General features: G+C 46.8%; 1 protein-coding gene across 4 annotated transcripts in view; it reads right to left on the bottom strand.

The window, feature by feature from the left end:
• The window catches only part of LOC117964055 (filamin-B-like), a 153455-nt gene that overhangs the window by 84375 nt on the left and 47342 nt on the right, over positions 1-21738 (bottom strand). For all 4 annotated transcript variants that reach the window (XM_058999338.1, XM_058999336.1, XM_058999335.1 and 1 more), the window contains exons 2-4: positions 18141-18389; positions 17043-17140; positions 5604-5751 (exon numbers count right to left, since the gene is read on the bottom strand). In XM_058999338.1, coding sequence (XP_058855321.1) covers positions 5604-5751; positions 17043-17140; positions 18141-18389 — 495 coding nt within the window. The remainder of the gene's footprint in view (positions 1-5603; positions 5752-17042; positions 17141-18140; positions 18390-21738) is intronic.

Here is a 21738-nt window from a genome sequence, read left to right on the forward strand (position 1 = left end):
ACAGTGAGAGAGCAGACACACCTCACAGTGAGAGAGCAGACACACCTCACAGTGAGAGAGCAGACACATCACTCACACCTCACAGTGAGAGAGCAGACACACCTCAGTGAGAGAGCAGACACATCACTCACACCTCACAGTGAGAGAGCAGACACACCTCACAGTGAGAGAGAAGACACACCTCACAGTGAGAGAGCAGACACACCTCAGTGAGAGAGCAGACACACCTCACAGTGAGAGAGCAGACACATCACTCACACCTCACAGTGAGAGAGCAGACACACCTCACAGTGAGAGAGCAGACAAACCTCACAGTGAGAGAGCAGACAAACCTCACAGTGAGAGAAGACACACCTCACAGTGTGAGAGAAGACACACCTCACAGTGTGAGAGCAGACACACCTCACAGTGTGAGAGCAGACACACCTCACAGTGAGAGAGCAGACACATCACTCACGCCTCACAGTGAGAGAGCAGACACACCTCACAGTGAGAAAGCAGACACATCACTCACACCTCACAGTGAGAGAGCAGACACACCTCACAGTGAGAGAGCAGACACATCACTCACACCTCACAGTGACAGAGCAGACACACCTCACAGTGAGAGAGCAGACACATCACTCACACCTCACAGTGACAGAGCAGACACACCTCACAGTGAGAGAGCAGACACATCACTCACACCTCACAGTGACAGAGCAGACACACCTCACAGTGAGAGAGCAGACACAGTACTCACACCTCACAGTGAGAGAGCAGACACACCTCACAGTGGGAGAGCAGACACAGTACTCACACCTCACAGTGAGAGAGCAGACACACCTCACAGTGGGAGAGCAGACACACCTCACAGTGAGAGAGCAGACACAGCACTCACACCTCACAGTGAGAGAGCAGACACACCTCACAGTGAGAGAGCAGACACAGTACTCACACCTCACAGTGAGAGAGCAGACACACCTCACAGTGAGAGAGCAGACACAGTACTCACACCTCACAGTGAGAGAGCAGACACACCTCACAGTGAGAGAGCAGACACAGTACTCACACCTCACAGTGAGAGAGCAGACACACCTCACAGTGGGAGAGCAGACACAGCACTCACACCTCACAGTGAGAGAGCAGACACACCTCACAGTGAGAGAGCAGACACACCTCACAGTGAGAGAGCAGACACACCTCACCATGAGAGAGCAGACACACCTCAGTGAGAGAGCAGACACATCACTCACACCTCACAGTGAGAGAGCAGACACACCTCACAGTGAGAGAGCAGACACAGTACTCACACCTCACAGTGACAGAGCAGACACACCTCACAGTGAGAGAGCAGACACAGTACTCACACCTCACAGTGACAGAGCAGACACACCTCACAGTGAGAGAGCAGACACATCACTCACACCTCACAGTGAGAGAGCAGACACACCTCACAGTGAGAGAGCAGACACAGTACTCACAGTGAGAGAGCAGACACACCTCACCATGAGAGAGCAGACACACCTCAGTGAGAGAGCAGACACATCACTCACACCTCACAGTGAGAGAGCAGACACACCTCACAGTGAGAGAGCAGACACACCTCACCATGAGAGAGCAGACACACCTCAGTGAGAGAGCAGACACATCACTCACACCTCACAGTGAGAGAGCAGACACACCTCACAGTGAGAGAGCAGACACAGTACTCACGCCTCACAGTGACAGAGCAGACACACCTCACAGTGAGAGAGCAGACACAGTACTCACACCTCACAGTGACAGAGCAGACACACCTCACAGTGAGAGAGCAGACACACCTCACAGTGAGAGAGCAGACACATCACTCACACCTCACAGTGAGAGAGCAGACACACCTCACAGTGAGAGAGCAGACACAGTACTCACGCCTCACAGTGACAGAGCAGACACACCTCACAGTGAGAGAGCAGACACACCTCACAGTGAGAGAGCAGACACATCACTCACACCTCAGTGACAGAGCAGACACACCTCACAGTGAGAGAGCAGACACAGTACTCACACCTCACAGTGAGAGAGCAGACACACCTCACAGTGAGAGAGCAGACACACCTCACAGTGAGAGAGCAGACACACCTCACAGTGAGAGAGCAGACACATCACTCACACCTCACAGTGAGAGAGCAGACACACCTCACAGTGAGAGAGCAGACACACCTCACAGTGAGAGAGCAGACACATCACTCACACCTCAGTGACAGAGCAGACACACCTCACAGTGAGAGAGCAGACACAGTACTCACGCCTCACAGTGAGAGAGCAGACACACCTCACAGTGAGAGAGCAGACACAGTACTCACACCTCACAGTGACAGAGCAGACACACCTCACAGTGAGAGAGCAGACACACCTCACAGTGAGAGAGCAGACACATCACTCACACCTCACAGTGAGAGAGCAGACACACCTCACAGTGAGAGAGCAGACAAACCTCACAGTGAGAGAGCAGACAAACCTCACAGTGAGAGAAGACACACCTCACAGTGTGAGAGAAGACACATCTCACAGTGAGAGAGCAGACACACCTCACAGTGTGAGAGCAGACACACCTCACAGTGAGAGAGCAGACACATCACTCACGCCTCACAGTGAGAGAGCAGACACACCTCACAGTGAGAAAGCAGACACATCACTCACACCTCACAGTGAGAGAGCAGACACACCTCACAGTGAGAGAGCAGACACATCACTCACACCTCACAGTGACAGAGCAGACACACCTCACAGTGAGAGAGCAGACACATCACTCACACCTCACAGTGACAGAGCAGACACACCTCACAGTGAGAGAGCAGACACATCACTCACACCTCACAGTGACAGAGCAGACACACCTCACAGTGAGAGAGCAGACACAGTACTCACACCTCACAGTGAGAGAGCAGACACACCTCACAGTGGGAGAGCAGACACAGTACTCACACCTCACAGTGAGAGAGCAGACACACCTCACAGTGGGAGAGCAGACACACCTCACAGTGAGAGAGCAGACACAGCACTCACACCTCACAGTGAGAGAGCAGACACACCTCACAGTGAGAGAGCAGACACAGTACTCACACCTCACAGTGAGAGAGCAGACACACCTCACAGTGAGAGAGCAGACACAGTACTCACACCTCACAGTGAGAGAGCAGACACACCTCACAGTGAGAGAGCAGACACAGTACTCACACCTCACAGTGAGAGAGCAGACACACCTCACAGTGAGAGAGCAGACACAGTACTCACACCTCACAGTGAGAGAGCAGACACACCTCACAGTGAGAGAGCAGACACACCTCACAGTGAGAGAGCAGACACACCTCACAGTGAGAGAGCAGACACACCTCACCATGAGAGAGCAGACACACCTCAGTGAGAGAGCAGACACATCACTCACACCTCACAGTGAGAGAGCAGACACACCTCACAGTGAGAGAGCAGACACAGTACTCACACCTCACAGTGACAGAGCAGACACACCTCACAGTGAGAGAGCAGACACAGTACTCACACCTCACAGTGACAGAGCAGACACACCTCACAGTGAGAGAGCAGACACACCTCACAGTGAGAGAGCAGACACATCACTCACACCTCACAGTGAGAGAGCAGACACACCTCACAGTGAGAGAGCAGACACATCTCACAGTGAGAGAGCAGACACAGTACTCACAGTGAGAGAGCAGACACATCACTCACACCTCACAGTGAGAGAGCAGACACACCTCACAGTGAGAGAGCAGACACATCTCACAGTGAGAGAGCAGACACACCTCACAGTGAGAGAGCAGACACACCTCACCATGAGAGAGCAGACACACCTCACAGTGAGAGAGCAGACACACCTCACCATGAGAGAGCAGACACACCTCAGTGAGAGAGCAGACACATCACTCACACCTCACAGTGAGAGAGCAGACACACCTCACAGTGAGAGAGCAGACACACCTCACCATGAGAGAGCAGACACACCTCAGTGAGAGAGCAGACACATCACTCACACCTCACAGTGAGAGAGCAGACACACCTCACAGTGAGAGAGCAGACACAGTACTCACGCCTCACAGTGACAGAGAAGACACACCTCACAGTGAGAGAGCAGACACAGTACTCACACCTCACAGTGACAGAGCAGACACACCTCACAGTGAGAGAGCAGAAACACCTCACAGTGAGAGAGCAGACACATCACTCACACCTCACAGTGAGAGAGCAGACACACCTCACAGTGAGAGAGCAGACACAGTACTCACGCCTCACAGTGACAGAGCAGACACACCTCACAGTGAGAGAGCAGACACACCTCACAGTGAGAGAGCAGACACACCTCACCATGAGAGAGCAGACACACCTCAGTGAGAGAGCAGACACATCACTCACACCTCACAGTGAGAGAGCAGACACACCTCACAGTGAGAGAGCAGACACACCTCACCATGAGAGAGCAGACACACCTCAGTGAGAGAGCAGACACATCACTCACACCTCACAGTGAGAGAGCAGACACACCTCACAGTGAGAGAGCAGACACAGTACTCACGCCTCACAGTGACAGAGAAGACACACCTCACAGTGAGAGAGCAGACACAGTACTCACACCTCACAGTGACAGAGCAGACACACCTCACAGTGAGAGAGCAGAAACACCTCACAGTGAGAGAGCAGACACATCACTCACACCTCACAGTGAGAGAGCAGACACACCTCACAGTGAGAGAGCAGACACAGTACTCACGCCTCACAGTGACAGAGCAGACACACCTCACAGTGAGAGAGCAGACACACCTCACAGTGAGAGAGCAGACACATCACTCACATCTCAGTGACAGAGCAGACACACCTCACAGTGAGAGAGCAGACACAGTACTCACACCTCACAGTGAGAGAGCAGACACACCTCACAGTGAGAGAGCAGACACACCTCACAGTGAGAGAGCAGACACACCTCACAGTGAGAGAGCAGACACACCTCACAGTGAGAGAGCAGACACATCACTCACACCTCACAGTGACAGAGCAGACACACCTCACAGTGAGAGAGCAGACACACCTCACAGTGAGAGAGCAGACACATCACTCACACCTCAGTGACAGAGCAGACACACCTCACAGTGAGAGAGCAGACACAGTACTCACGCCTCACAGTGAGAGAGCAGACACACCTCACAGTGAGAGAGCAGACACAGTACTCACACCTCACAGTGAGAGAGCAGACACACCTCACAGTGAGAGAGCAGACACACCTCACAGTGAGAGAGCAGACACATCACTCACACCTCAGTGACAGAGCAGACACACCTCACAGTGAGAGAGCAGACACAGTACTCACACCTCACAGTGAGAGAGCAGACAGCACTCACACATCACTTCCTGAACTCTCAGCCCCCAGTGAGTTAGGTGCACAACCTTGCCCCTGACAATGGACATCAGCAAACAAGCCCCATTTCAGTCTCTACACCACATGGCTGGGGGTGCTTTTATATATATGTGATACTCAGTGTTAAAACATTGAATCAAACATGTATTGCTGCTACATAGAAAGTAATCAGGTGTCAATGCCAATGCTAATGTCAATGCCAGAAAGATGGACGTACCTGGCCCGTAGGCTCTGGCTTTCTTGGGGTTCAGTTTGGGTTTGAGGGGCGCTCCTGGTTTCAGCTTGGCTTTGGGGAACTGTGACAGGTAAGTCATGACAGAGTGCTCGTCTACATCGGGGTCGATGATCTCCTCTGGTGTAATCACCTGCAACACAGAGACACAGAGTGAGGGCAGGATCAATCACTGACACACACATCACCTGACACACAGAGACACAGAGTGAGGACAGCATCCATCACTGACACACACATCACCTGACACACAGAGACACAGAGTGAGGGCAGCATCCATCACTGACACACACATCACCTGACACACAGAGTGAGGGCAGCATCCATCACTGACACACAGAGACACAGAGTGAGGGCAGGATCCATCACTGACACACACATCACCTGACACACAGAGACACAGAGTGAGGGCAGCATCCATCACTGACACACACATCACCTGACACACAGAGACACAGAGTGAGGGCAGGATCCATCACTGACACACACATCACCTGACACACAGAGACACAGAGTGAGGGCAGCATCCATCACTGACACACAGAGACACAGAGTGAGGGCAGCATCCATCACTGACACACACATCACCTGACACACAGAGACACAGAGTGAGGGCAGCATCCATCACTGACACACACATCACCTGAAACACAGAGACACAGAGTGAGGGCAGCATCCATCACTGACACACACATCACCTGACACACAGAGACACAGAGTGAGGGCAGCATCCATCACTGACACACAGAGACACAGAGTGAGGGCAGCATCCATCACTGACACACAGAGACACAGAGTGAGGGCAACATCCATCACTGACACACAGAGACACAGAGTGAGGGCAGCATCCATCACTGACACACACATCACCTGACACACAGAGACACAGAGTGAGGGCAGGATCCATCACTGACACACACATCACCTGACACACAGAGACACAGAGTGAGGGCAGCATCCATCACTGACACACAGAGACACAGAGTGAGGGCAACATCCATCACTGACACACAGAGACACAGAGTGAGGGCAGCATCCATCACTGACACACACATCACCTGACACACAGAGACACAGAGTGAGGGCAGCATCCATCACTGACACACAGAGACACAGAGTGAGGGCAGCATCCATCACTGACACACACATCACCTGACACACAGAGACACAGAGTGAGGGCAGCATCCATCACCTGACACACAGAGACACAGAGTGAGGGCAGCATCCATCACTGACACACACATCACCTGACACACAGAGACACAGAGTGAGGGCAGCATCCATCACTGACACACACATCACCTGACACACAGAGACACAGAGTGAGGGCAGCATCCATCACTGACACACAGAGACACAGAGTGAGGGCAGCATCCATCACTGACACACACATCACCTGACACACAGAGACACAGAGTGAGGGCAGCATCCATCACTGACACACACATCACCTGACACACAGAGACACAGAGTGAGGGCAGGATCCATCACTGACACACAGAGACACAGAGTGAGGGCAGCATCCATCAGAGACACACTGTGGAGGTCATAGTACCTTATTTTAACAATACACACAGAGAAGTCATCTAGATCATGACTTTAAGACTACAAATTCAAAGACATCCTGACTAGTCTCCCACCAACAGAAGACCTCTTGTAAAGCTGATAACGATCCAGACTCCCTCAGAGGTCCTAGAAGGGCGGATAGAACCACAGTAAATGGGAAAATATATTTAGGAAAATTGAAGTATTTTAAAAGAAAATAAGTAATAAAGAGTCCATAGAAATTAAGGAAACACTGAGACAAAATAAAGATACAGTGAATCAAACAAATCAGTAATAAATAAGATAACTTTAAGAACAACTAAAACTAACTAAATGAAAGCTCTGATCCGCCTGCACCGAACACTGACACGCTTCATACCAGAAGCTCTGATCCGCCTGCACCGAACACTGACACGCTTCATACCAGAAGCTCTGATCCGCCTGCACCGAACACTGACACGCTTCATACCAGAAGCTCTGATCCGCCTGCACCGAACACTGACACGCTTCATACCAGAAGCTCTGATCCGCCTGCACCGAACACTGACACGCTTCATACCAGAAGCTCTGATCCGCCCGCACCGAACACTGACACGCTTCATACCAGAAGCTCTGATCCGCCCGCACCGAACACTGACACGCTTCATACCAGAAGCTCTGATCCGCCTGCACCGAACACTGACACGCTTCATACCAGAAGCTCTGATCCGCCTGCACCGAACACTGACACGCTTCATACCAGAAGCTCTGATCCGCCTGCACCGAACACTGACACGCTTCATACCAGAAGCTCTGATCCGCCTGCACCGAACACTGACACGCTTCATACCAGAAGGTACATTTTAGAGGAACATATAAGTAAGACCTGATATAAACTAGGAGTGAGGGGCCAGTTTTATTTCCTTACAAAGTTAGAAGCACAGATTAAATAAAAAATCTTTCTGAAATTCATACAGACACAAAGAAGACAGTGCTTAACATCTTTAGTCCAGAAAGTGTCAACTTTGATATGAACTAGCCAATCAGAAACTTCCTCTATCCTCCTTTGTACCACACATAATAACAAGAGCTTTAGCCACTAAAATGTGTTTTCAGAAATGTCTTCCAAGCTGTTATTGTTGCACCACAATCTTCAAACTGCTCCACGGAGGAGCCCGGTCTAACTGCTTTACCGGAGAGGATACTTACTACCCAACAGAAACTTCACGCAGCATTACAGAAAGCTAATGCTTCTTGAGCACCTAAAAAGAGATAAGAGTTTAAATATATGCCTGCATGTAATTAGATAAAAAATACCTTACTGTATAAATGTTAGTTTAAAAGCTGTTCTAGAAATAAGGTACTTCTTTTATTAGACCAATTATTTCCATTATAGGAGGCTGTGTGCTCCGATGGTTAAAGAAAAGGACTTGTAACCAGGAGGTCCCCGGTTCAAATCCCAGCTCATTCACTGACTCACTGTGTGACCCTGAGCAAGTCACTGACTCACTGTGTGACCCTGAGCAAGTCAACCTCCTTGTGCTGCGTCTTTCGGGTGAGACGTTGTTGTAAGTGACTCTGCAGCTGATGCACAGTTCACACACCCTAGTCTGTGTAAGTCGCCTTGGCTGAAGGTGTCTGCTAAATAAGCAAATAATAATATCTGATGCAGAGAGACTAATGCATGCCTTTGTTTTATCTAGAATTGATTATTGTAATGCACTTTTTTCTGGTATCCTAAAACATGTGGTATCCCACTTGCAGCTTGTTCAGAATACTGCCGCTAGAATTCTGACTAAAACCAGGGAAAGTGAACATATTACCCCTGTTTTGGCCTCTTTACATTGACTCCCTGTGCAGTACAGAATTGATTTTAAGATTGTGCTGTTAACTTACAAGGCCCTGAATGGATTAGCACCTAGGAGTTACTAAGCCTGTATCTTCCGAACCGCACTCTGAGATCACAGGATGCAGGGCTGCTGGTTATTCTGGGGTCAACAAAAGCAACACGGGAGGTAGGGCTTCTTCTTGTAGAGCTCCGAAATTATGGAATGCTCTGCCTTTGTTTGTCAGGGAAGCTGGGACTGTTACAGTTTTCAAGTCAAGACTAAAAACTCACTTTTATAAAATGGCTTTCTTATCTTAGTGGGTTTTAATGTAACTTTAAAATTGCTGCTTTTGTATGATTATGTGTATACTGTCATTTAAATCTGTTATTTAAATGGTCTGACTGTGGCAGTTGTATGTGTGACATGCTATACAAATGTATTGTGGTTTGTTGTACAGTGCTTTGCGATACTTTTGTATAAAAAGCGTTATATAAATAAATAAACAGCGCGTAACCCGCAACTTACTCTTTAAGTCTCGTCTCTGTGGCCAATCGCTATTGCCACTGTGTGTTTTTTGCTTTCTTTTCTTGGTGGAAATATGGATATAATCACATGCACAATACATCTTCTGAAAAGTGAGTCTACATCACAAATTAATGGCAGTTTCCAGGTGGTGTTTTCCAAAAACTCACTTTAAAAATTATTATTATTATTCTGTTGAAGTGATCAGTGAAGGGGAATGCGCAGACTGACAGTGTGTCCAGTGTTATTCTGTTGAAGTGATCAGTGAAGGGGAATGCGCAGACTGGCAGTGTGTCCAGTGTTATTCTGTTGAAGTGATCAGTGAAGGGGAATGCGCAGACTGACAGTGTGTGTGTGTTATTCTGTTGAAGTGATCAGTGAAGGGGAATGCGCAGACTGACAGTGTGTCCAGTGTTATTCTGTTGAAGTGATCAGTGAAGGGGAATGCGCAGACTGACAGTGTGTCCAGTGTTATTCTGTTGAAGTGATCAGTGAAGGGGAATGCGCAGACTGACAGTGTGTCCAGTGTTATTCTGTTGAAGTGATCAGTGAAGGGGAATGCGCAGACTGACAGTGTGTCCAGTGTTATTCTGTTGAAGTGATCAGTGAAGGGGAATGCGCAGACTGACAGTGTGTCCAGTGTTATTCTGTTGAAGTGATCAGTGAAGGGGAATGCGCAGACTGACAGTGTGTCCAGTGTTATTCTGTTGAAGTGATCAGTGAAGGGGAATGCGCAGACTGACAGTGTGTCCAGTGTTATTCTGTTGAAGTGATCAGTGAAGGGGAATGCGCAGACTGACAGTGTGTCCAGTGTTATTATGTTGAAGTGATCAGTGAAGGGGAATGCATAGACTGACAGTGTGTCCAGTGTTATTCTGTTGAAGTGTTCAGTGAAGGGGAATGCGCAGACTGACAGTGTGTCCAGTGTTATTCTGTTGAAGTGATCAGTGAAGGGGAATGCGCAGACTGACAGTGTGTCCAGTGTTATTCTGTTGAAGTGATCAGTGAAGGGGAATGCGCAGACTGACAGTGTGTCCAGTGTTATTCTGTTGAAGTGATCAGTGAAGGGGAATGCGCAGACTGACAGTGTGTCCAGTGTTATTCTGTTGAAGTGATCAGTGAAGGGGAATGCGCAGACTGACAGTGTGTCCAGTGTTATTCTGTTGAAGTGATCAGTGAAGGGGAATGCGCAGACTGACAGTGTGTCCAGTGTTATTCTGTTGAAGTGATCAGTGAAGGGGAATGCGCAGACTGACAGTGTGTCCAGTGTTATTATGTTGAAGTGATCAGTGAAGGGGAATGCGCAGACTGGCAGTGTGTCCAGTGTTATTATGTTGAAGTGATCAGTGAAGGGGAATGCATAGACTGACAGTGTGTCCAGTGTTATTCTGTTGAAGTGATCAGTGAAGGGGAATGTGCAGACTGACAGTGTGTCCAGTGTTATTCTGTTGAAGTGATCAGTGAAGGGGAATGCACAGACTGGCAGTGTGTCCAGTGTTATTCTGTTGAAGTGATCAGTGAAGGGGAATGCGCAGACTGACAGTGTGTCCAGTGTTATTATGTTGAAGTGATCAGTGAAGGGGAATGCGCAGACTGGCAGTGTGTCCAGTGTTATTCTGTTGAAGTGATCAGTGAAGGGGAATGCGCAGACTGACAGTGTGTCCAGTGTTATTATGTTGAAGTGATCAGTGAAGGGGAATGCGCAGACTGGCAGTGTGTCCAGTGTTATTCTGTTGAAGTGATCAGTGAAGGGGAATGCGCAGACTGACAGTGTGTCCAGTGTTATTATGTTGAAGTGTCTGTGTTGTTTTGTTTCACTCTATATTGGCGCCTGTGCTGAGTCTCTTTGTTTTTGTTTGGTGTATAATAAACGTGTATCTTCCTGTTTCACTGTCTCCTTGTTGCCAGGTAACAAGCTTTGGCCACCACGCTACCCTTTCACAGAGTGACTTTGACTAATTACTCAAATGTATTATTGTTTGTTTTGTCATGTTGTACAAATAACTCTTTACTGTTTAAACAAGGTGAATAGTGTGATTTTTAAGCTTGCTTATGTATCAGCCTCAGGCCAGAACTTGCATCAAGGGGGAATTGATATCCTTCTGTTTGCAACAGCATGCAAATCTGATGGGATTATCAGGGATGACATCACAAAGGATCTATATACTGTCATGAATACTAATTGTTAAATTGCTTAATACTTAGAATATGCATCTAGCTATCTATCCCCATACAACTGTGAGTGTAGCGTCTATCAGACACACACAGATACACACTGTGAGTGTAGCCTCTATCAGACACACACAGATACACACTGTGAGTGTAGCCTCTATCACACACACAGATACACACTGTGAGTGTAGCCTCTATCACACACACACAGATACACACTGTGAGTGTAGCCTCTATCAGACACACACAGATACACACTGTGAGTGTAGCCTCTATCACACACACACAGATACACACTGTGAGTGTAGCCTCTATCACACACACAGATACACACTGTGAGTGTAGCCTCTATCACACACACACAGATATACACTGTGAGTGTAGCCTCTATCACACACATACATACACACTGTGAGTGTAGCCTCTATCACACACACAGATACACACTGTGAGTGTAGCCTCTATCAGACACACACAGATACACACTGTGAGTGTAGCCTCTATCAGACACACACAGATACACACTGTGAGTGTAGCCTCTATCAGACACACACAGATACACACTGTGAGTGTAGCCCCTAACAGACACACTGTCAGCGCAGCCTTCATTAATTGAGTGTAGTATTTGAGAACAGCTCAGGACGATTATAGGCTTTGTGGTGTATGATCTCATGAAATCCAAACCATAATCTTGGTCTAGTGTGGCAGTGTGAGCCACTAATAACCAGAGCTACCACAACCAATCCCAAATACATTTAACCTCAATCCAGCAGTTTAGAGAGTTAGAATAGATATACAGAATAGATACACAGTGAAACACACTGCGAAGAACAGATGCACAGTGAAACACACTGCAAAGAACAGATGCACAGTGAAACACACTGCGAAGAACAGATGCACAGTGAAACACACTGCAAAGAACAGATGCACAGTGAAACACACTGCGAAGAACAGATGCACAGTGAAACACACTGCGAAGAACAGATGCACAGTGAAACACACTGCGAAGAACAGATGCACAGTGAAACACACTGCGAAGAACAGATGCACAGTGAAACACACTGCAAAAAACAGATGCACAGTGAAATGCACAGTGAAACACACTGCGAAGAACAGATGCACAGTGAAACACACTGCGAAGAACAGATGCACAGTGAAACACTGCAAAGAACAGATGCACAGTGAAACACACTGCAAAGAAGAGATGCACAGTGAAACACACTGCAAAGAAGAGATGCACAGTGAAACACACTGCAAAGAAGAGATGCACAGGGAAACACACTGCAAAGAAGAGATGCACAGGGAAACACACTGCAAAGAACAGATGCACAGTGAAACACACTGCAAAGAACAGATGCACAGTGAAACACACTGCAAAGAAGAGATGCACAGGGAAACACACTGCAAAGAAGAGATGCACAGTGAAACACACTGCAAAGAAGAGATGCACAGTGAAACACACTGCAAAGAACAGATGCACAGTGAAACACACTGCAAAGAACAGATGCACAGTGAAACACACTGCGAAGAGATGCACAGTGAAACACACTGCGAAGAAGAGATGCACAGTGAAACACACTGCAAAGAAGAGATGCACAGTGAAACACACTGCAAAGAACAGATGCACAGTGAAACACACTGCAAAGAACAGATGCACAGTGAAACACACTGCAAAGAACAGATGCACAGTGAAACACACTGCAAAGAACAGATGCACAGTGAAACACACTGCAGAGAACAGATGCACAGTGAAACACACTGCAAAGAACAGATGCACAGTGAAACACACTGCAAAGAACAGATGCACAGTGAAACACACTGCAAAGAACAGATGCACAGTGAAACACACTGCAAATACACTTGCCAAAACCAAACTGATTTTTGTTTCTGATGTAGAAATAAAGACAACTGGGGCTCCCGAGTGGCGCATCCAGCAAAGGCGCTCCACGTGGAGTGCAGGATGCGCTCTATAGTCTGGGCGTCGCAAGTTCGAGTCCAGGCTATTCCTTTGCCGACCGAGGACGGGAGCTTCCAGGGGGTGGCGCTCAATTGGCCGAGCGCCGCCCGGGGGGAGGGAGGGTTAGGTCGGCCAGGGTGTCCTCGGCTCACCGCGCACCAGCGAGACGCAGACCTGCAGTCTAACATCCATAACAGTTCTCTAAAACGTGTATTAACTGTGCTTGCCTCTCATGTGACTTCAGAGCAGTGTGCTACATAATATCCAGGTACTCTGCACACATTCTGGAAAATACATGACATGAAAAGCAAGTCCAGGTGATATTACAAACATACCTGTCTATTAAACCACCTGCAGGCTTTCAGTGTTTACACTGCAGCACGGCAGACTGATTACAGACCAATAAGCCTGACTTCTATTATATGATCTATAATAAGATCCAAAATGGAAAATTACCTACATGGTAACAGTAACCTGGGAGACAGTCAGCGTGGTTTTAGGAAAGGGAGATTGTGTCTAACTAACCTGCTTGATTTTTTTGAGGATGCAACATCGACAATGGATAATTGCAAAGCATATGACATGGTTTTATTTAGATTTCCAGAAAGTTTTTGACAAAGTACTGCATAAAATATGAATTCTCAAACTGAATGCAGTAGGGATTCAAGGAAATGCAAGCATGTGGATTAGGGCATGGTTAACATGTAGAAAACAGAAAGTACTGATTACAAGAGAAACCTCAAAATGGAGCGACCAGAATTATTCTGGGTTTAAAAGGCATGTTGTATGCAGACACGCTAAAAAATGTGAATTTATTCAGTCTTGAACAAAGAAGACTACGCGGTGATCTGATTCAAACATTCAAAATTCTAAAAGGTTTTGACAATGTCGACCCAGCTGACTTTCTTGACCTGAGAAAAGAAACAAGGACCAGGGGTCACAAATGGAGATTAGATAAAGGGGCATTCAGAGCAGAAAATAGGAGGCACTTTTTTACACAGAGAATTGTGAGGGTCTGGAACCAACTCCCCAGTAATGTTGTTGAAGCTGACACCCTGGGATACTTCAAGAAGCTGCTTGAGGAGATTCTGGGATCAATAAGCTACTAACAACCAAACAAGCAAGATGGGCCGAATGGCCTCCTCTCGTTTGTAAACTTTCTTATATTCTTATGTAATGACGTCTGTTTAACGGACGTGAGAATGCTGATTGAGAAAACATCCGATTGGTTATGACTCGATTATAACATAGGCATCACTGCACAACAAATGATTCTGAAGTAACCATGGCATCCGATTCATCTCCTGTATGAAGCAGACAGCCGTATGTCATCAAGCAGCTTGTGACATAATCGGCAGTGCCTGTTTATCTGTGGAGTAACGGAAATGGAGTCCAAACTCAGAAACAGAAGAGTGCAGTGTTTACTCACACCAAGCAGGAAGGCCATTGAAATAGGAATCCAGCCCGTGAGCAAATATTGCATTCGCTAATCATGCCTGAGGTGTGTGTGTGTCGGTGTCTCTCTGATGCAAGTGAAAAGGAATCCATTCCCAACCTCCACCTGTTTGCTAAGGGCACAGTGTGTGCCACACCAAGGTCTATCAGAGAAGCTGATAATGTTGCAGACTCTGTGAATGGGGAGGTTGTGTACAGGAATAAGGTGAAGCACTCACTGTCAACAAGGGTTTCAAAATACAATTCAGATCTTAATAGATACCCAGACAGACCTTGAAGGAGCTTTATAAACAGGGGCTTATTCAGATCATCAGAAACAGGGGCTATTTAGATCATTTAGTCTGAAAACTGAAATATAAAACCTGCTAAACAGCAAGGCAAGCAAAAACCTAAACAAAAACCTGCCAGTGCAACTATACAGAGAGAGAGAGAGAGAGAGAGAGAGAGACACAGAGAGAGATCTATTTCACTAGTTTTATTTAAAGTAATGGACTTAATTTTTGGTTGATTGAAAAGCAAACCGCTAATCCAACCCTTTTAATAAAGTTTTATGTTTGAACTTCTGGCTCCCTGTTAAAAATGCAGTCTTGCCTGCCATCAGCTCCCTTTCATCCTGACAAAACATGCATTTCTTAACATTGTCAAACTTAAGCCAGGGCAAATCTTTTCACCACTGTTGGTTGAACTTGTCTGTTCTTTTTGTGCTCCGTCGACTGTGAGCAGGTTGTATGTTACAAGCCTTTAAGATCCCTGCGCGCTCCTCTTCTGACAGGTCTGCGTTGCTCATTTCTTGTAGAGATGCAGACATATCTGAATTCCGTTCATCATCACGTTGTTTTTTTTTTTAAAACCTCTCCAATCACATGAATAATTTGTTATTTTCCTTATCTTGTTTTCAAACAAGTGCATTGATAAATCACAGGCATTTGGTGGGGTATGGGATTTGTAGTTAATGTGTGATTTAACAGTGGGCAGTGGACACCAATAAACTACATTCCCAGAGTACATTACGACTGAGCTATGCAAGATTACATCTGAGAGTTTTGTTTAAATACTTTCAGCTGAAAAAAAAAAAAAAAACACATTTATTTTTTATAGTCAACCTTTAATGATTGGTAGTCTAAATTTAAATGTACGTTCACACAAGCAATTTTTTAGTTGCATATGCGACCAAATTAGTGGCACTGCAGAGCCCTGTCAACACGCAACAGACAGCAGCTTCCCTCTCCAAGTGCAGCAGTGCTTTGACATGTGAGCTGTTCATTCTCCCCAGACTCGGAGTGCTGCCCAACACAACACTAGCAGTTTAAAATAATTACAGCTAACAAAATCTTTCCATTCATTTTCCACACCATGCCTTATAGGTCTCAAAAGAAATCTATGTTTTAAGAAACACGTCTTCATTTCAAACCATGGTATCATGAACTGCACGAGGTAAAATAAATCCCTGTATACAGGCCTTGCTGTCTTGCACTTTCATGATCATTTGACCTGGAGGGTGATATTATCTCCGCCCCTTAAGGGCCGCCTTTCCTGTGTACAGTGTGAACAGTGTGAGAGTGGAGACAGTGTGAATAATGTGAGAGTGCAGACAGTGTGAAAAGAACACAGGGGTGTTCTTTTCAAACTCACCACTCATCAAGAGCTGATGAAGACTGGTCACTCGAGACTCATTCAAGGATTCAACACTAAATGCTTGGCCCCAGCCAGCCCATTCGAAACGGTTGCCATGCGGAGGCGCTAGGCAGGCCTGAATGAGCTACAGCAGTCTGGATCACATTACAGGGGGTGTTACAATAAGGAAGGGAGTGTAATTGTGTTGTTTCTATGAGCAGGTGATGTCATGGAATTACTGTAATTCTTGACATCACTGCACAAGGACCAAAATAATAAGAAAGAAAGAAAGACAGACAGAAAGACGACCCATTGCTGCCCCTCACTGGCTGTGCCACTGTCTCTCTTTACCTGTGGAATCCCCAGCCAGTCGTCTGCCTGCTGCATGGCCTCCCGCGCATTGTCCACTGGTTTGGCTCCATCCCAATTCTCCCAGTCAGGACACAGACCTGGAAATGAGACACACACTCATTGGATATTCCCTGGTGATTAGCAGCCTAATACAACGATGAGTGAGTTTCAAAGAGGATAGGAACTTGGAAAGGAGCAGCCTCAGACCTGGAAGTAGCTGGGGCAGCGATGAGTGTTTCCAGCAATGCTGTTCCAGACTGACTGGGTGAAGGGTAGGGAAAGACACTCCAATCAAATAACACACTGACTTGGTTAATATCAGAACTCTTGCATGTGATCATAAAAAAGATCTGTAATGTGTGGTTAGGGGGTCTCTTATTATAAGAGATGTCATGCAGTTTGGGTGAGGTTCTGTCTGCTTTGTCATATTATATACACACTTAATCTATTATAAATCACAAAAACAATGATTGCACTCATAAACTGCTGTACTGTTAGCAAACAAAAACGTGTTGACATCTACACACAGGATAAGGGATTGTGACAAGCCCTGAACAGCGACTTGTTGACTTGTCACTCATGATTAATAATGTGGGTGATCAAATACATTTTACAGAGCTGAAGCCTTGTAAGCATGGAGCTTAACGGGTAAAGGCACAGGACTGCACTTTAATGTGCAGTGTCAAAGTATCAAAAGCCTACGAAGCACAGTGTTCATGTCAGCCAGTCTCTCCTATTAATCACAGGAACTTTCTCTCCAGCTTCAATATAAGCAGGACTTAGCGTCACACAAGCATGTCCCTTTCCACCCACATCACATTGCTCAGTGTGTGTTTACTACACTCTTCCAGAGCCTGTAGTCATTATTTCACGAGAAGGCAGAATATCTAGACATGCTCAGTGTGATTTCTATGCTCCCCTATGCTGCCTTATTCAAGCATTGCTTTTCAACAATACCAGCATATAAAAGAATCATATCTTATTTCTCAGCGCAGCTCATCTGGACCCCCGCATGCATCAGCCTGGCACACTGTGCCATGCATCGTATTGTACCCCAGTGAACAGTGTTGCTGCTGCTGCCCCCTGGTGGCCGCTCACCTGGTGCACAGCTGTCCACCAGAGCCCCGAGCGTGCGCCCGTCTTGCCAGTCTCTGCTGAAGTTGGTGATGGGCAGGTAGGGGATCTTGTTCTGGATCCAGCCTAGGAGGCGCTGCTTGGGCGTCTGCTTCTTGGCATCCTCGTCTCCATCATCCTCCCACACAGGCATGGAGATGGAGTAGTGCAGGATGAGCGTCCACACCAACCCCAGGATCAGCTTCAGGTTCCCATCTACGATGGCCTTGGAGTCTGGATAGGGAAGGACAGGGAGGCACTTAGCACAGGCAACACAGTGTACAGTATAGTGAGGAATCCCTGCCCTGTGTGGAATCAAATCTCTACAGTATAGTGAGGAATCACTGCGCTGCGTGGAATCAAACCTCTACAGTATAGTGAGGAATCCCTGCCCTGTGTGGAATCAAACCTCTACAGTATAGTGAGGAATCCCTGCCCTGTGTGGAATCAAACCTCTACAGTATAGTGAGGAATCACTGCCCTGTGTGGAATCAAACCTCTACAGTATAGTATAGTGAGGAATCCCTGCCCTGTGTGGAATCAAACCTCTACAGTACAGTGAGGTATCACTGCCCTGGGTGGAATCAAACCTCTACAGTATAGTGAGGAATCACTGCCCTGTGTGGAATCAAACCTCTACAGTATAGTGAGGAATCCCTGCCCTGTGTGGAATCAAATCTCTACAGTATAGTATAGTGAGGAATCACTGCCCTGTGTGGAATCAAACCTCTACAGTATAGTGAGGAATCACTGCCCTGTGTGGAATCAAACCTCTACAGTATAGTGAGGAATCCCTGCCCTGTGTGGAATCAAACCTCTACAGTATAGTATAGTGAGGAATCACTGCCCTGTGTGGAATCAAACCTCTACAGTATAGTGAGGAATCACTGCCCTGTGTGTGTATCAAACCTCTACAGTATAGTATAGTGAGGAATCCCTGCCCTGTGTGGAATCAAACCTCTACAGTATAGTGAGGAATCACTGCCCTGTGTGGAATCAAACCTCTACAGTATAGTGAGGAATCACTGCCTTGTGTGGAATCAAACCTCTACAGAACAGTGAGGTATCACTGCCCTGTGTGTATCAAACCTCTACAGTATAGTATAGTGAGGAATCCCTGCCCTGTGTGGAATCAAACCTCTACAGTATAGTGAGGAATCACTGCCCTGTGTGGAATCAAACCTCTACAGTATAGTATAGTGAGGAATCCCTGCCCTGTGTGGAATCAAACCTCTACAGTACAGTGAGGTATCACTGCCCTGGGTGGAATCAAACCTCTACAGTATAGTGAGGAATCACTGCCCTGTGTGGAATCAAACCTCTACAGTATAGTGAGGAATCCCTGCCCTGTGTGGAATCAAATCTCTACAGTATAGTATAGTGAGGTATCCCTGCCCTGTGTGGAATCAAACCTCTACAGTATAGTGAGGAATCCCTGCCCTGTGTGTATCAAACCTCTACAGTATAGTGAGGAATCACTGCCTTGTGTGGAATCAGACCTCTACAGTACAGTGAGGTATCACTGCCCTGTGTGTATCAAACCTCTACAGTATAGTATAGTGAGGAATCCCTGCCCTGTGTGGAATCAAACCTCTACAGTATAGTGAGGAATCACTGCGCTGCGTGGAATCAAACCTCTACAGTATAGTATAGTGAGGAATCACTGCCCTGTGTGGAATCAAACCTCTACAGTATAGTGAGGAATCACTGCCCTGTGTGTATCAAACCTCTACAGTATAGTGAGGAATCACTGCCTTGTGTGGAATCAAACCTCTACAGTACAGTGAGGTATCACTGCCCTGTGTGTATCAAACCTCTACAGTATAGTATAGTGAGGAATCCCTGCCCTGTGTGGAATCAAACCTCTACAGTATAGTGAGGAATCACTGCCCTGTGTGGAATCAAACCTCTACAGTATAGTATAGTGAGGAATCACTGCCCTGTGTGTATCAAACCTCTACAGTATAGTGAGGAATCACTGCCCTGTGTGGAATCAAACCTCTACAGTATAGTGAGGAATCACTGCCCTGTGTGGAATCAAATCTCTACAGTATAGTATAGTGAGGAATCACTGCCCTGTTTGTATCAAACCTCTACAGTATAGTGAGGAATCCCTGCCCTGTGTGGAATCAAACCTCTACAGTATAGTGAGGAATCCCTGCCCTGTGTGGAATCAAACCTCTACAGTATAGTGAGGAATCACTGCCCTGTGTGTATCAAACCTCTACAGTATAGTGAGGAATCACTGCCTTGTGTGGAATCAAACCTCTACAGTATAGTGAGGAATCACTGCCCTGTGTGTATCAAACCTCTACAGTATAGTGAGGAATCACTGCCTTGTGTGGAATCAAACCTCTACAGTACAGTGAGGTATCACTGCCCTGTGTGTATCAAACCTCTACAGTATAGTATAGTGAGGAATCCCTGCCCTGTGTGGAATCAAACCTCTACAGTATAGTGAGGAATCACTGCCCTGTGTGGAATCAAACCTCTACAGTATAGTATAGTGAGGAATCACTGCCCTGTGTGTATCAAACCTCTACAGTATAGTGAGGAATCACTGCCCTGTGTGGAATCAAACCTCTACAGTATAGTGAGGAATCACTGCCCTGTGTGTATCAAACCTCTACAGTATAGTGAGGAATCACTGCCCTGTGTGGAATCAAACCTCTACAGTATAGTATAGTGAGGAATCACTGCCCTGTGTGTATCAAACCTCTACAGTATAGTGAGGAATCCCTGCCCTGTGTGGAATCAAACCTCTACAGTATAGTGAGGAATCACTGCCCTGTGTGGAATCAAATCTCTACAGTATAGTATAGTGAGGAATCACTGCCCTGTGTGTATCAAACCTCTACAGTATAGTGAGGAATCCCTGCCCTGTGTGGAATCAAACCTCTACAGTATAGTGAGGAATCCCTGCCCTGTGTGGAATCAAACCTCTACAGTATAGTGAGGAATCACTGCCCTGTGTGGAATCAAACCTCTACAGTATAGTGAGGAATCACTGCCCTGTGTGGAATCAAACCTCTACAGTATAGTGAGGAATCACTGCCCTGTGTGGAATCAAATCTCTACAGTATAGTATAGTGAGGAATCACTGCCCTGTGTGTATCAAACCTCTACAGTATAGTATAGTGAGGAATCCCTGCCCTGTGTGGAATCAAATCTCTACAGTATAGTATAGTGAGGAATCCCTGCCCTGTGTGGAATCAAACCTCTACAGTATAGTGAGGAATCACTGCCCTGTGTGGAATCAAACCTCTACAGTATAGTTAGGAATCACTGCCCTGTGTGTATCAAACCTCTACAGTATAGTGAGGAATCCCTGCCCTGTGTGGAATCAAACCTCACAGTATAGTGAGGAATCCCTGCCCTGTGTGGAATCAAACCTCTACAGTATAGTGAGGAATCACTGCCCTGTGTGTATCAAACCTCTACAGTATAGTGAGGAATCCCTGCCCTGTGTGGAATCAAACCTCTACAGTATAGTGAGGAATCACTGCCCTGTGTATCAAACCTCTACAGTATAGTGAGGAATCACTGCCCTGTGTGTATCAAACCTCTACAGTATAGTGAGGAA

This window comes from Acipenser ruthenus, chromosome 25 (genome assembly GCF_902713425.1).
Source record: "Acipenser ruthenus chromosome 25, fAciRut3.2 maternal haplotype, whole genome shotgun sequence".
Classification (NCBI taxonomy): Eukaryota; Metazoa; Chordata; class Actinopteri; order Acipenseriformes; family Acipenseridae; genus Acipenser; species Acipenser ruthenus.